This window comes from Gymnoscopelus microlampas (assembly GCF_963454915.1).
Source record: "Gymnoscopelus microlampas genome assembly, chromosome: 10".
NCBI lineage: Eukaryota > Metazoa > Chordata > Actinopteri > Myctophiformes > Myctophidae > Gymnoscopelus > Gymnoscopelus microlampas.
In genome coordinates this window covers 25,633,946-25,658,218 of record NC_139947.1, presented here as the reverse complement: position 1 = coordinate 25,658,218, position 24,273 = coordinate 25,633,946, and the positions used below count along the sequence as shown (strand labels likewise).

The 24,273-nt window shown below is 41.7% G+C and overlaps 2 protein-coding genes across 4 annotated transcripts; both read left to right on the top strand.

The window, feature by feature from the left end:
• The first annotated feature begins 3,855 nt into the window (after positions 1-3,855).
• pofut1 (protein O-fucosyltransferase 1) lies at positions 3,856-13,029 on the top strand. The gene is made up of 7 exons (XM_084068650.1): positions 3,856-4,000; positions 5,531-5,652; positions 6,547-6,729; positions 7,809-7,921; positions 8,389-8,581; positions 8,795-9,037; positions 10,828-13,029. The coding sequence occupies exons 1-7, from the start codon at positions 3,862-3,864 to the stop codon at positions 11,020-11,022; spliced, it is 1,188 nt and encodes a 395-aa protein (XP_083924776.1). The 5' UTR covers positions 3,856-3,861; the 3' UTR covers positions 11,023-13,029.
• Positions 13,030-13,372: 343 nt separating this feature from the next.
• On the top strand, positions 13,373-24,021 carry kif3b (kinesin family member 3B). Of its 3 annotated transcripts, none has more exons than XM_084069566.1 (9): positions 13,373-13,437; positions 14,221-15,824; positions 16,066-16,167; positions 16,799-16,921; positions 17,365-17,483; positions 18,417-18,533; positions 18,819-18,924; positions 19,996-20,207; positions 21,674-24,021. In XM_084069566.1, the coding sequence occupies exons 2-9, from the start codon at positions 14,400-14,402 to the stop codon at positions 21,816-21,818; spliced, it is 2,349 nt and encodes a 782-aa protein (XP_083925692.1). In that variant the 5' UTR covers positions 13,373-13,437; positions 14,221-14,399; the 3' UTR covers positions 21,819-24,021. The 3 variants fall into 3 exon arrangements, with proteins under 3 accessions (XP_083925692.1, XP_083925691.1, XP_083925693.1); XM_084069565.1 differs by having other exon boundaries at positions 13,380-13,592; XM_084069567.1 differs by having other exon boundaries at positions 13,385-13,448.
• The last annotated feature ends 252 nt before the right edge of the window (positions 24,022-24,273 follow it).

Here is a 24,273-nt window from a genome sequence, read left to right as displayed (position 1 = left end):
ATCAAATGGACCCATAAGGGTCCATACATATGCCAATGGGTGGTAAGGGTCAGTTTGGTTCAACTTGTATACTTTCAGAATTAGATTAATATTTTTTACTGTGTAACAACAGTCAGAGCAGCAATATTTCATGAGGTTGTTATATATATCTTCTACAATGTGCAAATGTCTCCATATTTCATGTGACAAGTATGTCTCACCTGCAGCTGAAAAACAAACTTTCACTTTCAGTAATTTGAGTACTATACAGTAAACAGGAAATGTGGCATTTAATTGTATGGCTTATTTGGATTTGGGGACCATGATAGTTCTTTTTTGCATCTTCACATTCAATGCACTTGCAGCGAAATCTGATTGGGTCATTTGGAGGAATAATGATGATGAACAAATGACTATTATCATTCTATATGTAGTTGGCCTACTGCTGTACATATTTACTTGCTTTCCTAAATATCTTCTAACATTACAAGCCAAATTTGCATGGATTCTTCCCCCCAGAGTTTTTAAAGCCATGGACCACCAAATTTACTTTCATTAAGTCATGAACTCCCCATTTAAAATGATTACAAATGTAATGTTTTGGTTTAAATTAAAATAACAAAATGACATATTGTACAGAAACATGTACATTAATAGTGGTGATATTGAAACATTAATATTAATAGTTATTACATTTATTTGGTATTGTAATAATTTAGGTGAATTGAATTTGAGTAAAATTAAACTACTTATCATTGTCTGGGTCCCCCGGGGACCACTCTCAAGAACCCTGGAGGTCCCCACTTTGAAAACTATCTGTAGATTTGTACTTGTATAGACTTGCTGGTAGTAGAGACATTGGTGTGAATTTTATTGTGTCCCTTGGACGAATAATACATACAACTAAATTTGTATTGACATTTGATCTGCTCAGACAAACCCAGCCCAGCAGGAGATAATGATCTCTTTAATGTGACATGTTTAAGCAATTATCACTCAGTTGAGTCAAACAAGGCATCGTTGGCATCTGCTTTTTGACATGTTATTTGAACCACAAAGATGAAAGTGAGACAGTGTGTGTATATGAGAGAGAGAGAGAGAGAGAGAGAGAGAGAGAGAGAGAGAGAGAGAGAGGGATCAACGCTTCAATTAAACACTGTAAGATCCAGTGTTAATGTATTCATGTGTAACTCTGAGAGTGTACAAATGTGTACACTCTCAGAGTTAAATGCATATACTGAGGATTTTACAGTGAAGAGACAAAGGTTTGAGATCGTACCCATCAGCCCACATGTTGCCAATGCGTACCCAGAGCAGCATGATGTGCCCACATGTGAGTTTCGAATGAAGGACTTAACCCATTCAATCCGGGAACGCATATTGTGTCATTTTATATTGAAAAATAGCAGATCTACAAGCTCATAGCGCCAAGTGCCGCGCTATGAGCTTGTATTTTAACATTTTTAACTCAAATCTTTGCTATAATCAAATGTTGCTATAATCAGTGGTTCTCAAACTTTTTCATGGCAAAATTATATGTATTTGGCCACGGACCCCCATCTCAAAATATTTAGTTCCAGGGACCCCCCAGAAGCAAAGATTTGAGTAAAGAATTGATATAGATTTGCACACAGTTTCACGATTATTCTTTCAGAAATAGCAGATCTACAAGCTCATAGCGCGGCACTCGGTGCCGGGCTATGAGCTTGTATATCTGCTATTTTTGAATAGCCAAAGAAATCTAAAGTGACACAAATGCGTTCCCGGATTGAGTATACTTAATGACAAAGATCTGGAATCACTGCTCCTTGTTTCATGCGTGTCTTCATCATTGGACATAACACTGATTGGGTATATCTGATTTCAAGGAGATAACTACGGAACAGCAGACAGATCTTAATACGATTTTTACAATGTGAACTTTCTCTGACCAGAGAGGAAAACTTTGCTTATCTTTCTGCAGCAGGAATGGCCAGAGACAACCAGCAAAACATGAGATGTATATTTTCAGTGACTTTTCATGTTGGATTTAGGTTTACAGGAAATATTGTTCTTTATAGTGAACAATAGTGTTATTTTTTCTGTCTTTCTTCATTGCCGTAGGATCATTTGTTAACATCCATTGGCATTATTTATTTTGTACTGTCAGATTACAACGACAATATCCACCCAGATAATTTGATTGACTAATCATCAATCAATCAATCAATCAATCAATCAATCAATCAATCAATCAATCATATCTATCTATCTATCTGTCTATCTCTGTCTGTCTGTCTGTCTGTCTGTCTGTCTGTCTGTCTGTCTGTCTGTCTGTCTGTCTGTCTGTCTGTCTGTCACACAGACAGACAGACATGCATCTCTCGCTCAATTCAACTAAATTCAGTTCAAAGGAGCTCATACGTCTACATTGCCAAAGCAAAATGAGAACATAACAAAACAAAATAATGTATGTAATGTGTACAATTAAAAGGGAATAAATAAATGTGTGTAAACAGAACTGCGTTACATTGCATCTTAGGAAAACTATAGCTTACAAAACCATAAGAATTGTGCTTAAATTCCTGATACACACACACACACACACACACACACACACACACACACACACACACACACACACACACACACACACACACACACACACACACACTCCATTTCAGGCAGTTAATGCATATGCCTGAACAATGTTGATGGATCTGGGACATATTGATTGATCTACTGGGACATCATTTAACTTCATCATATTCAGTCGTGGAAAGTAACTAAGTACATTTACTCAAGTACTGTAGGCCTACTTAAGTACATTTTTTTTTTTACTTTACTGGAGTATTTCCAAGTTTCAGTAGGTTTTACTTCTACTCCACTACATCTCAGAGGTAAATATTATACTTTTACTCCACTACAATTATTTGAAAATTTTAGTTACTAGTTAATTTGTAGATTTTTATTATTATTACAAAACATACATTAACCACTTCAGCCCTATATGTACTTTGGCTATTTGAAAATAGCCGATCTACAAGCTCACAACCTGTCGTATTGCGATGCATTGTGAGCTTGTAGATCTGCTATTTTCAAGACATTTTGAAAACTTGTGAAATGGGACATTCAGCATAATAATGATAGCCCTATATTTGGAACTTCTCCCTCAGGAGAGGTTCTGATAGGAGCTAGCATAAAGAGTACTTTCTACTTTTGGTACATTTTGATGCCAATACTTTTGAACTTTTACTCAAGGACATTTTTAATTCTGGACTTCTACTTAGTAACAGAGTGTTTCTACATTGCAGTATTGATACTTTTACTGAAGTAAAAAAAAAATGAGTATGGTACTTATTTCCACCACTGAGATTATTTATTAGTTAACTAAACCATTGGTTCTCAAAGTGGGGTCCGGGGACCCCCAGGGGTCCTTGAGGGAGTTCCAGGGGGTCCCCAGCTAAATGATAGATTAGAAACCAAATGGACCCTTATGGGTCTGTAACTCAGAGGGAGTACAAATGGAACCAAATGGACCCTCTCAGAGTTAAATTAACTTTGATTTTACGATATAAATTGGGGTCCAAGGGATAGAAATGTCACTAAATGGGGGTCCATAGCCTCTAATCATTTATCACCATTTTAATTCCAAGGACCCCAAGTTTGACATGCATTAGTCTAATGCATGTCAAACTTGGGGTCCTTGGAATTAAAATGGTTGAGAACCACTGCAAGAGCCGTAACAATCTTCTCTTGTGGGGGTCCCTGGCATATCTTTTCAAATGGGGGTCCGCGGGCTAATAAGTGTCAATTTGGGGGTCCTTGACATTAAAAAGTTTGAGAACCACTGAAGTAAACTGTCAAGTGCGCAGTGCCTGCCGGGAAACAGGATGAACCACAATGGCGGTGCATCAACAAGCCTGTAAACTTCACACGCTCTGTTATTTACTTTCTGCACTTCTGCTCCAAACGTGGCTGAGCGTCGCAGACGACGTGCAGTGGGATGGCAGCGGCTACGTGTTGTATTGTCCCTGCATGGGTAAATGAACGCTTTATATGACAGTAACCGTCATATGATCCAGTACTAGTGTCGTTGAGCTATTAGCAGCTACATGGTAGCTACCAATGTTGCCATATCCGCTTATTATAAGCGACTTTGGGCTTGTTTTTGTGTAAAGTTGCTTGTAAATATTGGTGTGTTTTTTTGGCTTGTTTCCTAATGTTGTTTAAACCAGTGGTTCTCAAAGATTTTCAAGTCAAGGACCCCCACATTAATATGTATTTGTCTGCGGACCCCCATATGAAAATATGTTTTGCCAGGGACCCCCCATAAAAGATTTGTGTTGTTAAAATGTTTAAAACATATTCCAATCCCCCCCCCCCAAAATGTCTTCAAGATTATTCTTTTAAATAGCAGATCTACAAGCTCACAACGCGTCGCATAGCTTGGAGATTGCTATTTTCAAATAGCCAATGTAATATGTTCTCGGCTTCTTTTGAGATCGTTTTAATACACCTGGTTGCTTATTTCTCTCACGAAACCTGGCAACACTGTAGCTACAATACAGCCTACAAGTCATTCAACTCTGTAGTGTTGTATCAGTGGATCATGCTGTGGGGAATGCGACGTTATATTCTTAATGTTTATTTATGTATTGCTGTACTTTCATTCAGTGTTTCAAATAACACTGATTATAAAACGCTGTAAAACAAGGTTTTGCACCCATTTGGCAACTTTCTATTCTCAGCATTTCCACGTGACAAGTCAGACCAGTGATTCTCCACTTTTTAAAATTGTATTTCATGGACCCCCTATTGATACGAATTTGATCTCTGGAACTGGACCCAAAACCATCCTGTAAAACCCACGGTGTTGCTTTAAAGGGACATTTTACTTCAAACATGTTTGGGGTCATTTTAACATCTACTCTGATTTATGTGAGCACCCCAGACAGTTTTTAAGTTTCTTGATTCAGTATTTAGATATTTGATATTCATTTTATCAGACAAACCCCTTTCCTATACAAACCCATTGTAACTTCAAACTCCAATTTAACCATGTTGGATACATTTAAAACACCCGTCCTTGGTTCTGGTAACTGTTATTGTCCTAATACGAGAGGGGGCCGAATTCTTCTATTACTTTTTTCATTTATTTGATTAAATAGTTTTTCAAATTCCGAAAAATATATAAGAAATACATGGAAAAAGTAATTGAAAAAACCTGGCCCCCTCACGCATTAGATAGCCAATATCAGTCACCAGAACCAAGGACGGGTGTTTTCAATGAATCCAACATGGTTAGAATGGAGTTTGAAGTTACAATGGGTTTGTATAGGAAAGGGGTTTGTCTGATAAAATTAATATCAAATATTTAAATACTGAATCAAGCAACTTAACATTCTAACTGGGGTTCACACAGAAGCCTGAATATATGTTAAAATAACCCCAAACATGTTTGAAAGTGAAAATATCCCTTTAATTTGATTTTTAATTTTACAATTTCTTCACATGCAGGTCTGATGTATTATGAAACAAGTGTTTTGTGTTATTCCATGTTGCTCCTCAGGTCGCTTTGGAAACCAGGCCGACCATTTGCTGGGGTCCCTAGCGTTTGCCAAGATGTTGAACCGCACCCTGGCAGTGCCTCCCTGGATAGTGTATCGCCACCATTCACCCCCATACACCAATGTACGTAGAGCCATTTGAAGCGTAAGGGACTTTGTGCTCTATTTAAATGGCAGTGGAGATCAACCTCCAGTTGATCATCATCATCTTTCTCTCTCCTTTATGATCTTTGTAACAGAAAAGTATTTCACAACGCTCTCTCTGACTGGACCAACTGTTGATGTATACCAGTATGTTATTTGTGTCCGGGTAGCTCAGTTGGTATAAGCTCTCACCCTTGGACCACACAAGGTCATGGGTTTGATCCCGGGCACCGCCAACTCATCGCATGAGTAGCACGGCTTCGCTGCGGCAAGTCGTGCTGTAAGTACTGGGAGCTGATGGTAGGTGTAGCGCTCCACCTTAGCATCCCATCTCCCAGGGGTCTAGAGCGCATTGTAACGGGGGGACACACTCCCACGTTCTCGGCTGATACCGACAATAAGCCTCTCCGACCTACTTACTTATGTTATTACACGGCCAGTGGTGGAAAGTAACTAAGTACATTTCTTAAGTACTGTACTTAAGTACAATTGTGAGGTATTTGTACTTTACTTGAGTATTTTCAATTTCCAATACTTTTACTTCTACTCCACTACATCTCAGAGGCAAATATTGTACTTTTACTCCACTACAATTATTTGAAAACTTAAGTTACTAGTTACTTTTCAGATATAGATTATTACATTATAAAACATACATTAACCACTTTAGCCCTATACCAATACTTTTGTACCTTTACTCAAGTAAATTTTTAATTCTGGACTTCTACTTGTAACAGAGTATTTTTATATTGCAGTATTGGTACTTTTACTCAAGTAAAGAATTTGAGTACCTTTTCCACCACTGAGTTACGCCTGACCTGGATTATGCATTTCTGCTCTATTCATTTTACATCCCCTATTCTGCTCTTCTCAGGTCCATGTGCCCTATAGTGAGTTCTTCCAGCTGGAGGCCCTGTCAGCTTACCATCGCGTGGTCAGCCTCGAGGCCTTCATGGAGCAGCTGGCTCCCGACCACTGGCCCCCGGGACACAGGAGTGCTTACTGTTTTGAGACCACTGCCCACCGGAGTGCAGACAAGAAGTCTTGCCCAATGAAGGTGAGAGTAGGGTAGAGTCTAACCCTTAAAATTGCCACTGTTGTGGGTGCCTTTCTGACAGACTGAGAATATGTTTAAATGCGGAATCATGATTTTGAACTACTTGAAAGTGAACTATGGGGTTGAGGCTGTGAAAATATTGTCTGGCTCTGCAGAAACTCGATGGCTATGAGGGTGAAATGTTGCCCTCTGCTGGCCAGTATAAAAACATAATAATCCCTACATTCATTAATACTGTAAACCTTGGCATTAAGGTTCCACTTTGTCTTAACTAGACTCCTCTATTAAAGCACATTCATCATAAACTAATTATGGCCAAACTTCATCATGTAGGTTCATAAACTTTGACAAAGGGTTTTATTATTTCATTACTGTAGTGTTGCTGCTAAAGGTACATTTTGAGCTTATTATTTTAAGCCTTGCTGATCTTCCACCAATCACAAGAGCATAACAACTCGTTGGCATGGCTTTTCGTCTCGTTCGCTGTCATGTGCCATGGCTGTGGCGCCCAGTTCAAGCTGGCTACACAAGAGACAGAACTTCAATGTACAATGGGTATTGTAGTTCTTGTGCTGTATCGCCACAAGGTACACAAAGACAGTCTTGTGCCCATTACATTTCTCTCGATTTTATACTGAACTCTGCCCCAGTCAAATTTCAGACCAATTGAGTAAGTGAAAGCGTATAAACTATAAGTATTTGTAGTAGAGAGCTTAGGAAAAAACCCTTCCAGAACCACAAGGGTGTCAGAATTATCATATGGCTGCCTAGCTCTATTGCAACCACAGAACGGATTCATTTTACATGGTATTATTTAATAATAAAAAGAATACGCCCGCACACTGCCGAACTGCACGGTACAGGAGCAGATTGTTTTAAAGGAGAAGCTTCTTCTTTAAATACATCTACTCCTTTTTTTATTTAAATTTTTTATGTGCATGTGCACTTGTTTGCATGCACACTTGTTTACCTGTTCTTAAAGTATTTTATTCTAGTTGTGCGAAAGTTTTTCTAAACACATGGTATTAATTACCATTTCATTTGGCAGACACTGATCAATATTTCTGATCCATTTTCAGGACGGGAACCCGTTTGGGCCATTTTGGGACTATGTGGGAGTGGAATTTGACAAGTCTGTCTTGTTTGGTGGCATCTCCTTTAGCAGCTACCACCAATCTAACTGGATGAAGAAGTGAGTTTTCAGTTGAATTAATGGTTTTAATTATTAACAGTATTGAGCATGACTAAACATTTCAATGCGTCAACATTCATTTTGAATTGTTGTTGGCAATGTGACCACCACATGATTTAATTTTGTTGCCTGGTTCCAGGCACCTGAGTTGTTATTTGCTACATATTTTTGCTCATCCTGCTTATCTTTTAAAAAGTGATTCAGGGGTTGCCTAAAAAACCCAGGTTGAAGAAACAGCCAAACCAATCAACATCTCTGCGGGTGTGTTTAAAATTGTTGCTGTTCTTGGCTGCCGATATGTCAGTCACTAGTGATTGGTCAGGGAAAGCCCCCCGGGGAAAAAAATGTTAGTTTTCTATTCTGCTGTCTTGTAATAAATGTTATAATTTTTTTTTTAATAGACTGAGATTATATCCTCAAGTCAGAGTTGCTGCATATTTCCCCCCTAATATTCCCTGCTTGAACAGGTTCCCTCCAGCAGAGCATCCAGTCCTGGCCATGCCTGGGGCCCCTGCTCAGTTCCCGGTATTAGAGGAACACGTGGGGCTGCAGCGCTATGTGGTGTGGTCAAACAGCATGGTAAAGGAAGGGGAGGAAAAAATCGCTGCCCTGCTGCCCAGGCCATACGTGGGCATTCACCTACGCATTGGCATTGACTGGGTGAGATGGAAAAGCTTGGCCACAAACACACAAATGCAATTGCTTTTCATCCATCTTACTCAGTTTACCAGATGACTCACTCAAACCCATTCACTTTCACATGCACACTGGGTCTTTAGGACATAATGTGCACCGTCATCTTCACTTCTGATTCTCAAAGCCACATTTGATTCTCATTTCTCTCCCCCCCCCCCCCCCCCCCCCACCCTGCAGCAAAACGCCTGCAAAATGCTCCAGAGTGGCGAAACGGGTCCGCACTTCATGGCGTCCCCCCAGTGCGTTGGCTACAACCGCCAGACGGCCCTGCCGCTCACCATGACCATGTGTCTACCTGACCTGTCCGAGATCCGCAGGGCCGTCAAGCTGTGGGTGAAAAAGACCTCGGCACGCTCTGTGTTCATCGCCACAGACTCAGAATCCCACAGTAAGGAGATTGACAAGCTCTTTAAGGGCAAGGTAGGTTCACTTCGCCTCTTTTTCAAAAAAAATTATAAAGGTGGTAAAAGTAGCCCCAGCTCAAATTAGAACCTGATATGTGTGTTTGGCTTGTGTGTTCTTAAATGTGATCTGAACTGACATTTAGCAGCACGACAGGTTTTGTGACTGTTAAATTTGCAGAGTGAACACACATGCAGGAACACTGATCTATAGGGTGGGAAAATTCCTTGCCTGTAGTTGGCCAAAGGCTACGCCACCTGGAACAGGTTCTATTTAACTTGAAATGAAATGACAAAACTAGAATTGAAGAAGTATTTTAGGGGGGCACGGTGGCGCAGTCGGTAGCGCTGTCGCCTCACAGCTAGAAGGTCCTGGGTTCGATTCCCGCCAGGGACGCTGTGGGCACTGGGGGCGTGTTCTCTCCTCCACGTCATCGGCACCCATACCCTAGGTGGGTTTGGTGAAAGGGCCTACTCTGTGTGGAGTTTGCATGTTTTCCCCGTGTCTCCTAGGGTAGTTAATACCCTCACAAAAACATGTAGTAATCCTGGTCACTATACTGCCTCCCCCTGGTCAGCCGGGGCGCCTGATGGAGGAGAAGGGAACTGGTTGGAATAACGTGTTCCTTCCACGCGCTATGTCCAACCAGGGAAACTCCCCCCTGTCGGGTGATAAGAAGCGGCCTGCTTGCTCCTCATGCATTGAAGGAGGCATGAGCTTCAGCTTGGGCTCTCCCTAGGCTGGCAGAGGGTAGGTAGTGCCCAGGATTACATAGGCAATTGGCACTGGGTGAAAAAATGTGGGTTACAAAATCGTGGGATAAAAATTATAAAAAAAAAAAAAAAAAAGAAGTATTTTAGTTAACTGGAATAAAAAATAAAAACGAGGCTTAAAGAAAAAAGAGGAAATGTCCGTAGTTTTAGTCTTTGCCGATAAATTTCTTAGCTGTGCCAGTTTTTGCTGTGAATAATTTTATTACATCATTTTTGTGACCTTTTTGAATCTCAAGCCTGAACAATTCCTCATATTTAATTCTACTATAGATGCCGCAAAATCTCTACCGGCGTACGTAGTAGACATGCCAACAAGCTGCCAGTTTGTCAATGTTCTTCCGGATCTTTCCTGTATAGTGCGGCTTCACCACTAAGCACCGCATTGTGATTTTTCAGCTTCGTTCACAAACTGCACGCATAGTAACTTACTATTGATTGCTAACGATTGGACAGGGAGTCCATGCCTTTTGTAGACCCTGTGTCACATTTGGTCTTTTTTTGTTTTTTGTTAAATAAGTATTAAATGGTTTCTTTTTTGTTGTTGATAGTCCTCATTGATAAAGATTGTTTGTTCAGTATCTGGAATCTCCCCGTCTGTCCAGCTCTTTAGTAAACAGAAATTGCATTTTCAGGTCAGGATACCAATTTTATCCAATCAGGAGAGAGAACTCGCACAGGATACAGATTAAACTGATTAAAGTGAAATTGGAATTGGTGACACAAACATGAGCAGACCAAATCGGAACTGGATTGAAGCTGATAAATGGGAACTCTCTCCCGATTGGCTAAAAATGTGTAACCTCCCTGAAAATGTATTTTCTGTTTATTAAAGAGGTGGGGAGACCCCTGTTACTGAACATCTCTATAGCAATGATTACTATCATAATATAGCGATTTAACCTTTTAACAAACTTTTAGTTTTAAGCAAAAAAATATCACGTACCCTACCTACAATATCTGTGCATAAATGTTGTTATTGTTTTAATTGACGCTCATAGGACTTAACACATGTACATCTCAATCCGGCTTCCTCAGGTGAAGGTGGTGAACCTCCAGTCAGACTCAGCCCAGATGGACCTGTACATTCTGGGCCAGGCTGACCACTTCATTGGCAACTGCGTATCCTCATTCTCTGCCTTTGTGAAGAGAGAGCGGGACATTCACGGCCGCCCGTCATCCTTCTTTGGCATGGACAAGCCTGGGAAAGTCAACAAGAGAGAGGAACTCTGATCAGAACAGTTTTGGATCAGATATCTCAATGCCGTGTTTCCCCTACAATTGTACAGGCCTGTACCGCCATGCCAACACATTCCTTTTATCAGTTTTTGTTTTTTTGTCAACATTAACGCCAATATTCTTCACATTATTTGGAAAGTGATGACTGGGGAGGCTCTGTGCTGCTCTATTCAGAAACAAACGTGAGTCAGTCTGTCATTACTCTTTGTTTGTTACCTGGGAAACCCTTGATGCCAGACTACTTCTGAGTGAGAGCTGTAAATCGGACGGTTGCGATCAAGGAAATATGCATATTTACCCCAACTATGACTGCAACGAACATGAGGTGGATTTTATTTGTGGAATCTTTTTTTTTTCTATGACATAGATTGCTCAGCTTATTTGTATGTAATAAATGGAGCTTTGTTACAAGTCTTGAACACAGACCACCTGACGTGCCATTCCACCATGCCAGTATGCCACCCTGCGTGCCATGTCTGTTAAGGGGCATTTTGGCTTATGCCAGCAGGCCTGAAAAGAATCCTCGGGGAAACACCATCGTTTATCGTTTATCCAAAAGTGGGCCACACAAGTTGTCTTCAGATTCGTGGACAAAGAACAACCTCCATAGGGGATTGTCTTTTAGAAATAGCCGATCTACAAGCTCACAACATGTTGCTTTGGGATGCTTTGTGAGCTTGTAGATGACATTTCCCAAAATAGGGACACCAAGATAAAAGTGTTTAACGTATCTGGTCTCGGTTTCATGGTCAATCTAATCTGCATGGTACCAACTCAACTCACTTTTAATATCACGCACTTAATTTTCCACTGCCGACAGTACCCCTTCAATGTAGGTGGTTGTAATAGTGACGTCAACCCTCGGCGTAGGAGAGCGTTCAAGAACAATGGGAGTTGTCTGGAATGTGGGAACAATCTTTATTTCACCTGTCAGTCCAACAAAACAGTTTCTGATAATGTTTTAGTTGAGAAATAGGCCATGCAATTGCTCAACATAGATTAATTTCACATTTACACTGGCTGGTTTTAAAAGTTTGACAGTATTTGGGAGCTTCTAGTATATGTATGGCTGGGCGATATGGACAAAATTAAAAATATATATATTTTTAACCATATCAATGACCGATCTACGCACACAATCTATTACAATTCGGCGTGATGCGCTGTGAGTGAATGTAGAAGATAACAGACCCGCTGTTCATCTGAGAGAAAAGTAACCGATTTGGGAACGGGGTGTAGCTGGTAGTCGATTTGGGAAAAGGATGTAGCCGGTTGGCAAAATAATGAAATGTATGTCGGTTTCGGATACCATGACATAGACACTGCTGCAAACTACACATTGTCACTTTACGTATACCCTGTTTTAAGGGGCGTCAACTCTAAAAACATTTCTGTACTACTAATATCTGGGGTCTTCATAGTTAATATCAAAACCGGTCTTTCATCTGGGAAGTACACTATTTACCCTGACATGAACACTTGCTTACTTACTTACAGTACATAGTTTGTAGCTGTAACCACATGTTTTGCATTCCTGTCAAGTCACCCCATTGAACCCTGGGAAAGACTAATGGCGATGTCAATCCTGTTGTGAACTTGTGATCATGTTGCTCTCCATTCTTCCAACGTACATTCTCTGTGCATCCTATATAAGGATACTTGGGGCACAAGCAGTAACTGATCCTGTGCATACTAATTATAGAAAGGGAAAGTATATGTTAATGAAAATGTGTTTACCACTGTGACTTTGTGTACCAAAATGTTGATAAACTTGTCTACTGAGTGTCCCGTGGACTGCAGTTATGTTTATGAATGAAAACAAATGGGTGGTGTTTGTTAATGGGATCCAAAACTGATTATATTCTACTGTCCAAAGTCTGAAAATGGCTCAACTGTTTAAAACTGCGGATGAATGACAAAGTGGTTGTGTTTTGTCAATGAATGCAGTAATGTTCTAGTTGTACATTTATATGTTTCTAATCAATAAATAGTTTTTTTTATATGAAACATCAGCCTCGGGGTTATATTTGCTCAACTCACCATGACAAAGCACGGTGGATTAATCAGCTGATGTGTTCAATTTGGCAAGGCTTGTTGTCATACGGGTTGCCAGGTTTGCAGGGAAGTCCGCTACTCACTTTGAATGCTTTTTACCGGCTAACAGGGCCAACAACACCAGGCAGTGACTAACGTTAGGGCAAGTATACAAACGGCTAGCCATTATATCAATATAAAATATAAAAACAAAAGACAAAACACTATAACTAAATAGGTTAATTGTCCGTTTAAACTATTCAGAATCCACTTACTACTACTACAGACATTGCACAACCTGGCAACCGTTCTGGATCCTTTTCAGGGATGAACACAGCGGCTAATGGCTGACTGGGAGCTCTGGATTAGCTAACGGTGCTTTACTAGTAGTAATGTATATATTTTATTGTATCGACCTAGCTCTGACTCGGAACAGTTGTTAACCTCTTACGTGTGTTCTATATGTTTAAAATGCCAGTAGTCACTGTACGGTGAATGACACTGACTGCTACCTCGCTAGCATTAGCCGGGTAGGTATCGTTCCCCGGTCTGTTTGTATGTTGCTAGGCCGTCTGTCGTTGCTATAGGCCGCCTGTTTGTCACTGGCAGTGTCATTTTGACATGCATTAACTATTATATTATAGTATTTTAAACGAACAGATTGAGACTGACGTTTCTTGGGCTTACTTGCTAACTTGGAGACTTGGTGATATCATATTTGCTGGTCAAGGAGCTAATATTAGCTGGGTGGGGGGCAGTGCCATTAGGACATTAGCTAACGTTTAGATTATTGAGTTCATTACTTGCCACGGGCTGTTATTACATAAAGCATTAAGACAATCCACGGTACATTTCTGATGTGTGGTGTTAATAAGTGACATCAACCTAGCAAAGAAGAATAACCAATCACCCTGTTTCTCCAGAGGTGACAGCTGTCAACAATGCCAGTTAAAGTTTAAGCTTTATTTTGGAGCATTATTGTGTTTCATTTAAGATATGTCAGTGTAGAGAGAGAGGAGCATAGGTCTGTGCAGTTGGTTCTTGCATTTGGCTGTGTGTTATGACTTTTGGCTTTTTGTTGTTATGGCCTTTTTGTTGTTGAGTGCGTTTATGTCCTTAATTGTATGTCAAAGTGAGTTTATTGTAATTGTTTTAAAGGTGGTGTGTCACCGTGATGATGGTTGCCAACTGGCTGGACATGATCATTGGCTCTCATCATGACTCATAGGTTTTGATGTGGACATCTCGGACACATTGATCTGGAATCGAAGCCGAACTTGACCATAGAGAGGATAAAGCACTGAGGGGTGGCGGGTTGTCAGCCACACCTCACCACCATGTCCAAGAACAAGAGCCCCGAGTCTGTCAAGGTGGTGGTTCGCTGCCGGCCCATGAACGAGAAGGAGCGGGCAGCCAAGCACAGCAGGGTGGTCTCCGTTGATGTCAAACTGGGCCAAATTATCGTAAGGAACCCCAAGGATGCCTCGGCCCACGACCACCCCAAAGTCTTCACCTTCGATTCCGTCTACGACTGGAACTCCAAACAAGTGGACCTGTATGATGAAACCTTCAGGCCGCTGGTGGATTCAGTCCTACTGGGCTTCAACGGGACCATCTTCGCCTACGGACAGACGGGTACGGGGAAGACGTACACCATGGAGGGTGTTAAGAATGACCCAGAGAGGAGAGGCGTAATCCCCAATTCCTTTGACCATGTCTTCACACACATTTCACGCTCCCAGAACCAAAAGTACCTAGTGCGGGCATCATACCTGGAGATCTACCAGGAGGAGATCAAAGACTTGCTTTCAAAGGACCAGCAGCGGCGCCTCGAGCTCAAAGAGCGGCCGGACACGGGCGTGTACGTCAAGGACCTCTCCTCGTTCGTCACCAAGAGCGTTCGCGAGATTGAGCACGTCATGAATGTGGGCAACCAGAACCGCTCGGTGGGCTCCACCAACATGAACGAGCACAGCTCGCGCTCGCATGCCATCTTCGTGATCACTGTAGAGTGCAGCGAGCTGGGTGTGGACGGCAAGGACCATATCCGGGTGGGCAAGCTCAACCTGGTGGACCTGGCCGGCAGTGAGAGACAGGCCAAGACAGGCGCTCAGGGCGAGCGGCTCAAAGAAGCCACCAAAATCAACCTATCGCTGTCGGCACTGGGAAATGTCATATCAGCTCTGGTGGACGGCAGGAGCACGCATGTCCCCTACAGGGACTCCAAGCTCACCCGGCTGTTGCAGGACTCGCTGGGTGGCAATGCCCGCACGGTGATGGTGGCCAACATCGGCCCGGCGTCCTACAACCTGGATGAGACCCTGACCACACTGCGCTATTCCAACCGTGCCAAGAACATAAAGAACAAGCCCCGCATCAATGAGGACCCCAAAGACGCCCTGCTCAGGCAGTTCCAGGAGGAGATCGCCAGGCTCAAGGAGCAGCTGGAGAAGCGCTCGGGAAAGAGGAAAAAGAGGAGGCGCAGGAAGGCAGGCGAAGAGGGCGACAATGGAGAGGAGTTGGAGGATGGGGAGACGGAGGAGGAGGAGGATGACGAGGATGATGATGAGGAGAACAGGGGTGCCGGGGGGGACTACTGGCGTGAGCAGCATGAAAAGCTGGAGAGGGAGCGGAAAGCCATCATGGAGGACCACAGCCTGGTGGCTGAGGAGAAAGTTCGGCTGCTCAGGCAGAAGGAGAAGAAAATGGAGGACTTGAAGAAAGAGAAGGAGGCCGGAGAGCTTCTGTCTGCCAAAGTCAAGGTAAGCAGATTTTATTATTGCTAAATTGGATGTTTGCCAGCCAGTTAATGACATTCTGTAAGCTCATGCCAGAATCAGTCAGGAACTTGCACTTATCTAGCCACTCCTATGTACAACATAATCAGTTTAACAATAGTTCAATTGGAGCATTTTTTATTTTTTTTATTCTTTTCACGATCAACGGAAACACTTTTTCTCTCATGTGGCTTGACCTGGTCTTTTTGTCCTTTTCTTCATCCAGGCTATGGAGAGCAAGCTTCTGGTGGGAGGGAAGAACATTGTGGACCACACCAATGAACAGCAAAAGATTCTGGAACAGAAGAGACAAGAAATCGCTGAACAGGTAAATTCTATGAGGCCTATCCTAGACAAATATGTATGTCAAAGCGCTTTGGAGGATGATGTTGATGAAAACAGTTGAGTTCAGATACAGCACACTCAAGACGGAGCCACTTCAAGTTAATGAAAACAATTTAGTCTGCAGAGAACTTGTTCCATTTTGGCAAGCTGGAATTTTCTTTTGCTTCTTTTAAAGTATGCATCTAAAATGTAGCCGTGTTCGTCTGGTGGCTGGTGCTCCCCACCTTTTGTTGTGGAACCATCCTCATTGTCAGTCATTTACTTACTGCTACAACCCGTTTTACCAGAACACATCTCTTCCAAGCACTGACACATGCCTTGTTATCACAGCCTCGAAACATGCACTGAGGCTTTTGTGTGCTCAACTGCTTACTCTTGCTGTTTAGTTGTATTTCTGTCATTTCTGAGGACCTTTTGGTACAAAGATGAGAAATAATCCTGCAAACGTTTGGACATTTTGCTGGCCTTGGCTTTTCTAAAGGCTATTTTGGGGTTTATGTTAGGGCTGTGTTAAAGTCCCATGTATAGTATGCAATATAAATGTGTGTGTGTGTGTGTGTGTGTGTGTGTGTGTGTGTGTGTGTGTGTGTGTGTGTGTGTGTGTGTGTGTTTAGAAACGGCGAGAGCGGGAGATGCAGCAGCAGGTGGAGTGTCGTGACGAGGAGACCCTAGAGCTGAAGGAGACATACAGCTCCCTACAGCAGGAGGTGGACATCAAGACCAAGAAGTTGAAAAAGGTAACTCCCCCCTCGCTGTAACACATCTTATCTGACACAACAACAGTGAGATAAGAGGTATTAGTACATATTAGTACCATAATGCATTTGTAACACTTGGGGTCACAAGGAAAAGAGTTGGGTATGTCCAAGCTAAGTTCAATTGTCATACACAATGTACCACTTTAACCCGAGTGACCCTATTTAGGGCATGTCATTATAGTTTAAAATGATTAAAAATGTTCAAAAATAGCCGACATATAAGCTCACAACTTGTTGTGATGCGTTGTGAGTTTTTAGATCTGATATTTTTGAAATATTTTGACTTGGACTTAAAAGGAGAACACGAGACACAAATCACATGTTCTATCTCTTGCCCTGTCTCTCAACTCTTTCCTCTTCCTCTATCCTTCCCTGTTTTTGTTCCTTTACCAACTCCCCCTTTCTCTCTCTCTGTCTCTCAGCACTTTGCTAAGCTGGAGGCAGTGAAGTCGGAGATCCAAGATCTGCAGGAGGCTCACATCAAGCAGCGTCAGGAGCTGGAGCAGACACTGAACGAGCTCACCCGGGACCTCAAACTCAAGTATGGAGCCCACGGATCACATTAACATGCGCAGGCACACATACACCAGGAAGAAGGGCTGGGTTGGCCGTGGATCGATAATATATCTATTACAGATGCCCTCCGCTCCGGACGAGACCGTCCCAGAGTCAGTTTTGTCCAATTGCCTTGCTGTTTCTCACCGGACCTTGCCGTCGAGGCTTAAGGAATAGTTTGCAAAATCGTTTTCCTACAGATGGTTTATAGACGGGCAGTGGGAGTGGGGACTGGGGGTCACGCGCCTCGCTGAATGCACACGAGGAGGTTTTCTTTTGTGTCGAGCCGCAGGTGTATTGAGTCATGCGTTGGTGGAATTAATTCAGCACACTTTAGTAATGCAAAGCAGTGGCAAATTATTTCTGCCAGTCCCTTTTCTCTTGCTCTCTCGCTTGAATCTGATCCCAGCACAGCGCTTTCCTAATGCTGTCACACAGCTCTTTCTGGCTGTCAATTATAGTACCTCTAAACCACTGCCTCAGGCCATTACATTTCCTCCCTCAGTGTGATAACGCAGTACAACTGACCTGGATTCCCTAGTTCAACATGAATGATAACAAGCAAGGGGCTGATCGCCCCTTGCTTGTTATCTTCCACTAGTCCAGGGCTGTCAAAGTGGTGGCAAGCGGGCCACACCCGGCCTGCGAAGGGGTCAGATTTGACATTTCTGCTTCATCAGTCCCTGCCTGGAAACTTCAGCTTAGTCAGTCCCTGCCTATGCCAATGCCCATGTGCATTTTCATATTAATTGGCCAACTCATTGAAGAGAAAATTGGATGGAGACAATACAGAAAAGGACCACGTTTTATCAATTTGATAATACTATTTCTGTCCTGCCCCTGACTTCGCCTGTCCGTCTCTGAATATCGCTGTCTGCCTGAGGAACTTGCTTTATTATTGCATGTGTGTGTTTTGCAGGCACCTTATCATCGAGAACTTCCTTCCCCTGGAGGAGAAGAACAAGATAGTCAACAGGGCCTTCTTCGACGAGGAGGATGACCACTGGAAGATGAAGCCCATCACACGTATAGAGGAGTGAGTAATACCATAGATTCACTGTGAATAATACACATGACAGGATATACGTAGTGGACGCACTGAACGGTAGGAACTCATCAACGTATATGGCGTTAACCAGAGTATGTAAGTTATTTGTGTTTACTAAACACTTCGGAACCGTTTTGTAACAATGTCCCTAATGGGGCACTGTTGTGTTTTGCTATTTGTGTAGTAGAGCTTATTGGGCTGAGACACATATAGAGTATGAAGTCTTGTTGACTGTGTTGACTATATTTTAAGTCTTTATTTTGTTTGTGTCAGTGACCATCAGATGATGACCAGGCCGGTGTCCGCGGTGGGCTACAGGAGACCCCTCTGTCAACACGCACGCATGGCCATGGTGATGAGGCCTGACATCAGATACAAAGTAGGCCTTGACAGTTTTCTTTTTGTCTACACATACTGTCAAATAGGACAGATACTGTACTAACATTCCTTCTTGCTGTCCTGCTCACACTTTTCCTTTAACCGATTATAATGGCACAGAACTGAAGCAACTTCAACAGACCATCAGTATATTTAACACATGTTCTGGTATTTCAAGCTACAGTGGAAGGAATGTTAAGAAACATAGCATGCCTATATTCTCAGTTGGCCTTGCATTGGTGCAGTGCTATTTGAAACATTGTACGCTAAATGGTATTTACCAGCACTCATTTGAAGTCACACTGTGCTTCAAAACAATTTGTTTTCTTTAGGACAAATGTCAGGATAAAGTACTGAAAAGGGCATAATGCATATTCAACTTAATGTTACAGCACAGTAATATCTCCAGAGAGATGTGGCTTTTACCCACTTAAAGGGTTATTTCACTTTTAAAACACTTCTGGGGTAATTCTAATCTCTACACAAGTTTCTGTGTGCACCCAGACAGTTTTTTAACATGCTTGATTCCATATTAAAAGTTTTGATATTTAGTTTATTATCAGACATGCCGCCCATTTAACTTCAAACTCCATTTTAACCATGTTACACTCATTGTGAACACACGTCCATGGTTCTGGTGACTGATAACCTTCTAATGTGTGAAGGGGCTGTGTGTTGGTGATGCAGTGGATGAGTTGTGTGATGCTTGATTGATGGAGTGGTGGAGGGAGGGCGGGATGGAAAGGATTGGGGGAGGAAGAGTGGGAAAAGGGTGGGGGATACTGAGTTCAATGATGATGATGTTTTGTACTTGAAATGTTTTCTTTTTCTCTATATAAAATCAATAAAAATTGAATAACAAAAAAAAATGTTTTAAATACTTTTAATCTTTTAATGAAAAATGTAATGAAATAATTAACCTTCCTGCAGTGTTTGCTGCACCTCCCTTATGTCAAAAGTGATGAAGCCCTGATGAAAACCTTGTACTGACACTTTGTGTTAAGTAACATATTTGCCGGAGCAACGCTGTTCTGACGATTCTTTTCTTTTTTATCCTATCAACAACCCACAGGCTGAGAACATCCTGCTATTAGAGATGGATCTGCCTGCCAGGACCACTAAGGAGTACAAGGAGCCGGTCATCGCCCCCAAGGTGGCGGCGGCACTGGAGGACGCTCTGAGGGACGAGGACGAGATTCAGGTGGATGCCTCTGGGTTCCACAGCAGCCTGGGGCCAACCCCGCCAGCCAGCGCCAACGGCAGCCTCAAGAAACCAAAGTCTGGGTAAGAAAACCAGTCTCGTACACTGTGTTAATTTAACTGTGAAAGTTTATATGAATTTAAATTAAATGTGCTGTAAAGTGTAAGTGATATGTTTTGAAAGCTCTATATTCTGTTCGTAATCATTCCTATCGGGTGTTTGTTTAGAAACGGGCCAGCAGCGATGTTTTTAGGTGCTCTTCCTGCGTCATACGACCAAAAAGTCCCATTAAACTAACTAACGTTGCGTCAAGTGGATGCATACTATTTTACCTAGACGAAACAAAGATCTATAGAAGAAGAATCACCTTTTTTGTTTTACTGGCTGCTGTCGTGCTGTGCACATTTTGATGTCTCAACTGATTAATAAGTTGTAATTTGCTTTGCATCATGTACACATAGTTACACAAGCTCCACTTTAAAAGAAGTCTGTCTTTCAGTCCCTGCGTGGACAATGTGCTGTATCTGTATGTGTCTGACAATCACTGACAGATGTCACTCACTGAGAGGCTGCTCCTCTCCACTCCTCCCATTTACTCAATACATTTAATGTAAATTAACCTTCTCCTCTTTGTACACGGAGCTTGCGAAGTTGCCTCATTCAAAACAAAATTATAATCACTTTGAAAAGAATGAGAGCAGACACTAATATTGCCATGCTGTCTGAATGGGGAAACTTTATTTATTTTTGTGCTAATAACAATAATAAGGAGAGCATTTTGGGACCAACCCCCCTCCCCCAAAAAATATTCAGATCAAGGATTTAGTTTTATAATGTTTTTGTTTTTCAGGTACATTATCAACACATATGAATATAACCATAATATAGCTATATAATATCAAACACAGGTTTAACATAGTAATTTATCAAAAACAACACATTTTATTAGGGACTCACTGTAAAATCACTCACTCACTACATTGAAAACATCACTGGGCCAGAAAATACATTATCAGTTGGGACACCAATTACATGCAATCAGGAGAGAGAACCCATTTATCGGCTTCAATCTGATAATGTCCAATTTCTTTTTTTGTTTAATATCTTCCAATTTCACTTGTTTATCTCCTGATTAGATGAAATTGATATCCCGATGGGAGACCACTGTTACTGAACAAACACTCTAAAGCAATGTTTATTATTGGAATATAGAGCTATTTAAACTTATTTTAAGAAATGTATCACTCAGCAGTCAGCACCTTTAACACAGAGGATTTTATTGTGTGCGTAGAACCTCTACTTTTACATCCAGCACACGTGCAGTAGTTATCAGGCTAGTAGACACAGATGCACCTGTATCTCCTTGTATAATATACTCACATTCATATATTACTTTTGCAATTGTATTCAACAGTCCTTTGGAAAATGTGTAAAAGTCAAACAAAACGTAATATTTCAAATGAAAATATAACTTTTTTGTGGTTTATTTGCTAATAAAGTTCTTCTTTCTCCCCCCCCCCCCACATATCATTTCATCTCCAACGCCCAGCCGACCAAGAACGGGTAAGAAGTCAAGCACCCCCACTTCACCCTATGGCGCCTCCAGTCCAGGCTCACCTCTTTACCCACAATCCCGTGGCCTGGTGCTAGGATCTCCTCTTTACCCACAATCCCGTGGCCTGGTGCCCAAATAACCCCCCCACCCCAGCCTTACCATTGCTATTAGCATTCACTCATCCACGTCCTACATGCACCTTTCCATTTTGGGACCCACACGCTGAGATGATGAAGGTTTGTTTTGTAGCAGAGGGGAGGGTGTTTTGTTTTTCCCTCATATAAAGACATCTCTCTGAATGTCAGTTATGTAAAGGAGTGCTGTAAATGTTATGAAGATGAGCTTTAAGTCCCGTTGAGTGTTTCTTTTCTGTGTCTTAGATCATTGATTATGTACAGTATACTTGTAAGTTTAAGTGAGTATGTATACTTGTAAGTGATACTTGTACTGTAAGTGTACAGGCCAGAGGGCAAAGCACGTTACAGACTTTGGCCTCTTGTCACATGTTGCTCTGATTGCTAGATGTTGTTCTGCCTGAGGTGGGCTGGACAGAGATCAATAGACTACAACACTGATATCTCACTGAAGACACATTCCATGTTCACTATCACCTCTCCCAGCTGCTGTACTTATGTCAAACACTAGGCTACAACGTCTCTCAGCCGCTGTACACATGTCAAACACTAAGGTTAAAATTCAACATGGGTCACTGTGACATCAGTGACCTGGTACGTGTCCCACCCACCCCCCTAATATATCAGGGTTCCAAGGTGCCTTAAACTGCGTCTTTAATCTCTGCACCTTTCCCTGAAGTGTGCACTCGTATTGTTTTCTGCCCCTTGCACTTCATTGCGTAGTGAAGTGGCATTAGCAGAGCCGCTTTGTTTAAATCAAGCGCACACTTAAGGCAGAAAAGTAGTGCAAAGTAGAGTTTTTGGACGCAGCCTTCAATCGCCCCCAGGTCTATAGGGGAGGGCCACAGGAAGGGATGGGCAGGTATCAGGGTAGTGGTCATTTGTACCTCATCTGCCTTTTTATTGTTCTGAGCCGTCCTTGGAAGGAACTGATGATAGAAGTGTCTACACCCAGCAGAGGACTCGCATCTTAAATGTGCCGTGGTGCCACAGAGCTCAGTTAAACCACGCAATGGACTTGAATGATCTGAATACGTAGATAGTGTACTCCACATGCCTCCTGCCAGTGATTAATATGCAGTCTTAAATTGACGTCTCTCAGATGCTCTCTGCTCCTCAGACGGGGGCTGGGGGGTGCTGCCCGCCTGCTGCTACTGTATAGGGTTCTAACCCACTGTGACATAACATCAGGCGTGGGACAAAGGCAACTAGAAATCCTTTTCAAATCCAACTCATGTGGCACTCTTCAAAGACAAGCAAGCCCTTGGAAGTATTGGGGGTGGAGAAAAAGATTTCAAGTGCTGTTTGACCCATGTCTGCGTACCGTATGTAATTAGGTATATATCTATGAATATCTACTTGTTGATAGGCAATCCTCAGTCACTTTTGCAGATGTAAAAAAAAAAAAGTATTCACTATTGGGGAAAAAAACTAACTTATTACCATAATTTTTCATTTTTCTTTTTTATAAATAAACAGATGTAGATACAAATTTTTTATTCATTTTGTTTTCTTTAATATAGACTTATTTTTGGAGCTGTATTATTTAAAGTTACTTTCAAATGTTTATTTTTGTGCATCACACATGCTGTATGCTTGTTTTTTGGTTAGTTTTTTTTCCAGTAAGGTACAGGTTTGGTTTTTCCAATTGTTTCGGTATTCTTCAAATGGCTTAAGTCGTTCACGAGTCCAACACCTTACTATTCATCAAACTGTTGCACAAATGTCCTTGTAAAATGCAGGCCCTGCTTGGAAAGAAAAAAACAATGTGAGATGGTTTCACCAGTCCAGCGTTCAATCTTGTGTACTGCTATATATGATCTTCATAAATCATAGGATAATCTAAAACATTTGGGATAATCTCAATCTCAACATTTCAGTGCTGTATGCCTGCTGCATGATTTTAGCTTGGTTCATTTTTGGTTGCTTGATTACACATCAATCCATATACTGTAGGAATTTGGTAAGCAAAATGTGAATGTCTTATTTTTATTGCTTGCATATCTATCCTATAGCCACTGGAATCACGCTACATATCCAACACTTTTATGACCAATGTTTTTGTGCTGACATCTTTTTTTTTCTTTTTCTTTTTTCTTTTTTTGCAGCCAAAACTAAGATTATGCTGGTGCACTTCGAACTGTGGCTAGCTGTATCTTTTGAATTGTTTAGTTTATTTGGATTATTAAAGACAATTCTATGATTGCACTGCTTGTACTGCTGCTTTATTTATCCTGATTGTGTGATTTATAGTATCATATATATATAGTATATTCTGGTGCTTTTTGATCAGTGGTGATCAAAACAAAGTAACTAGTAAATCATAATTGTAGTGGAGTAATCTTGTTAATAAAGTATCCAATCAACACTGTTGGGCTCCATTGCCTGGGGGATGAACGAGTGACGTCAGGACTTCTGTACTCTACTGAACCGGATCTTTTGGAAAACCTTCACTTATTT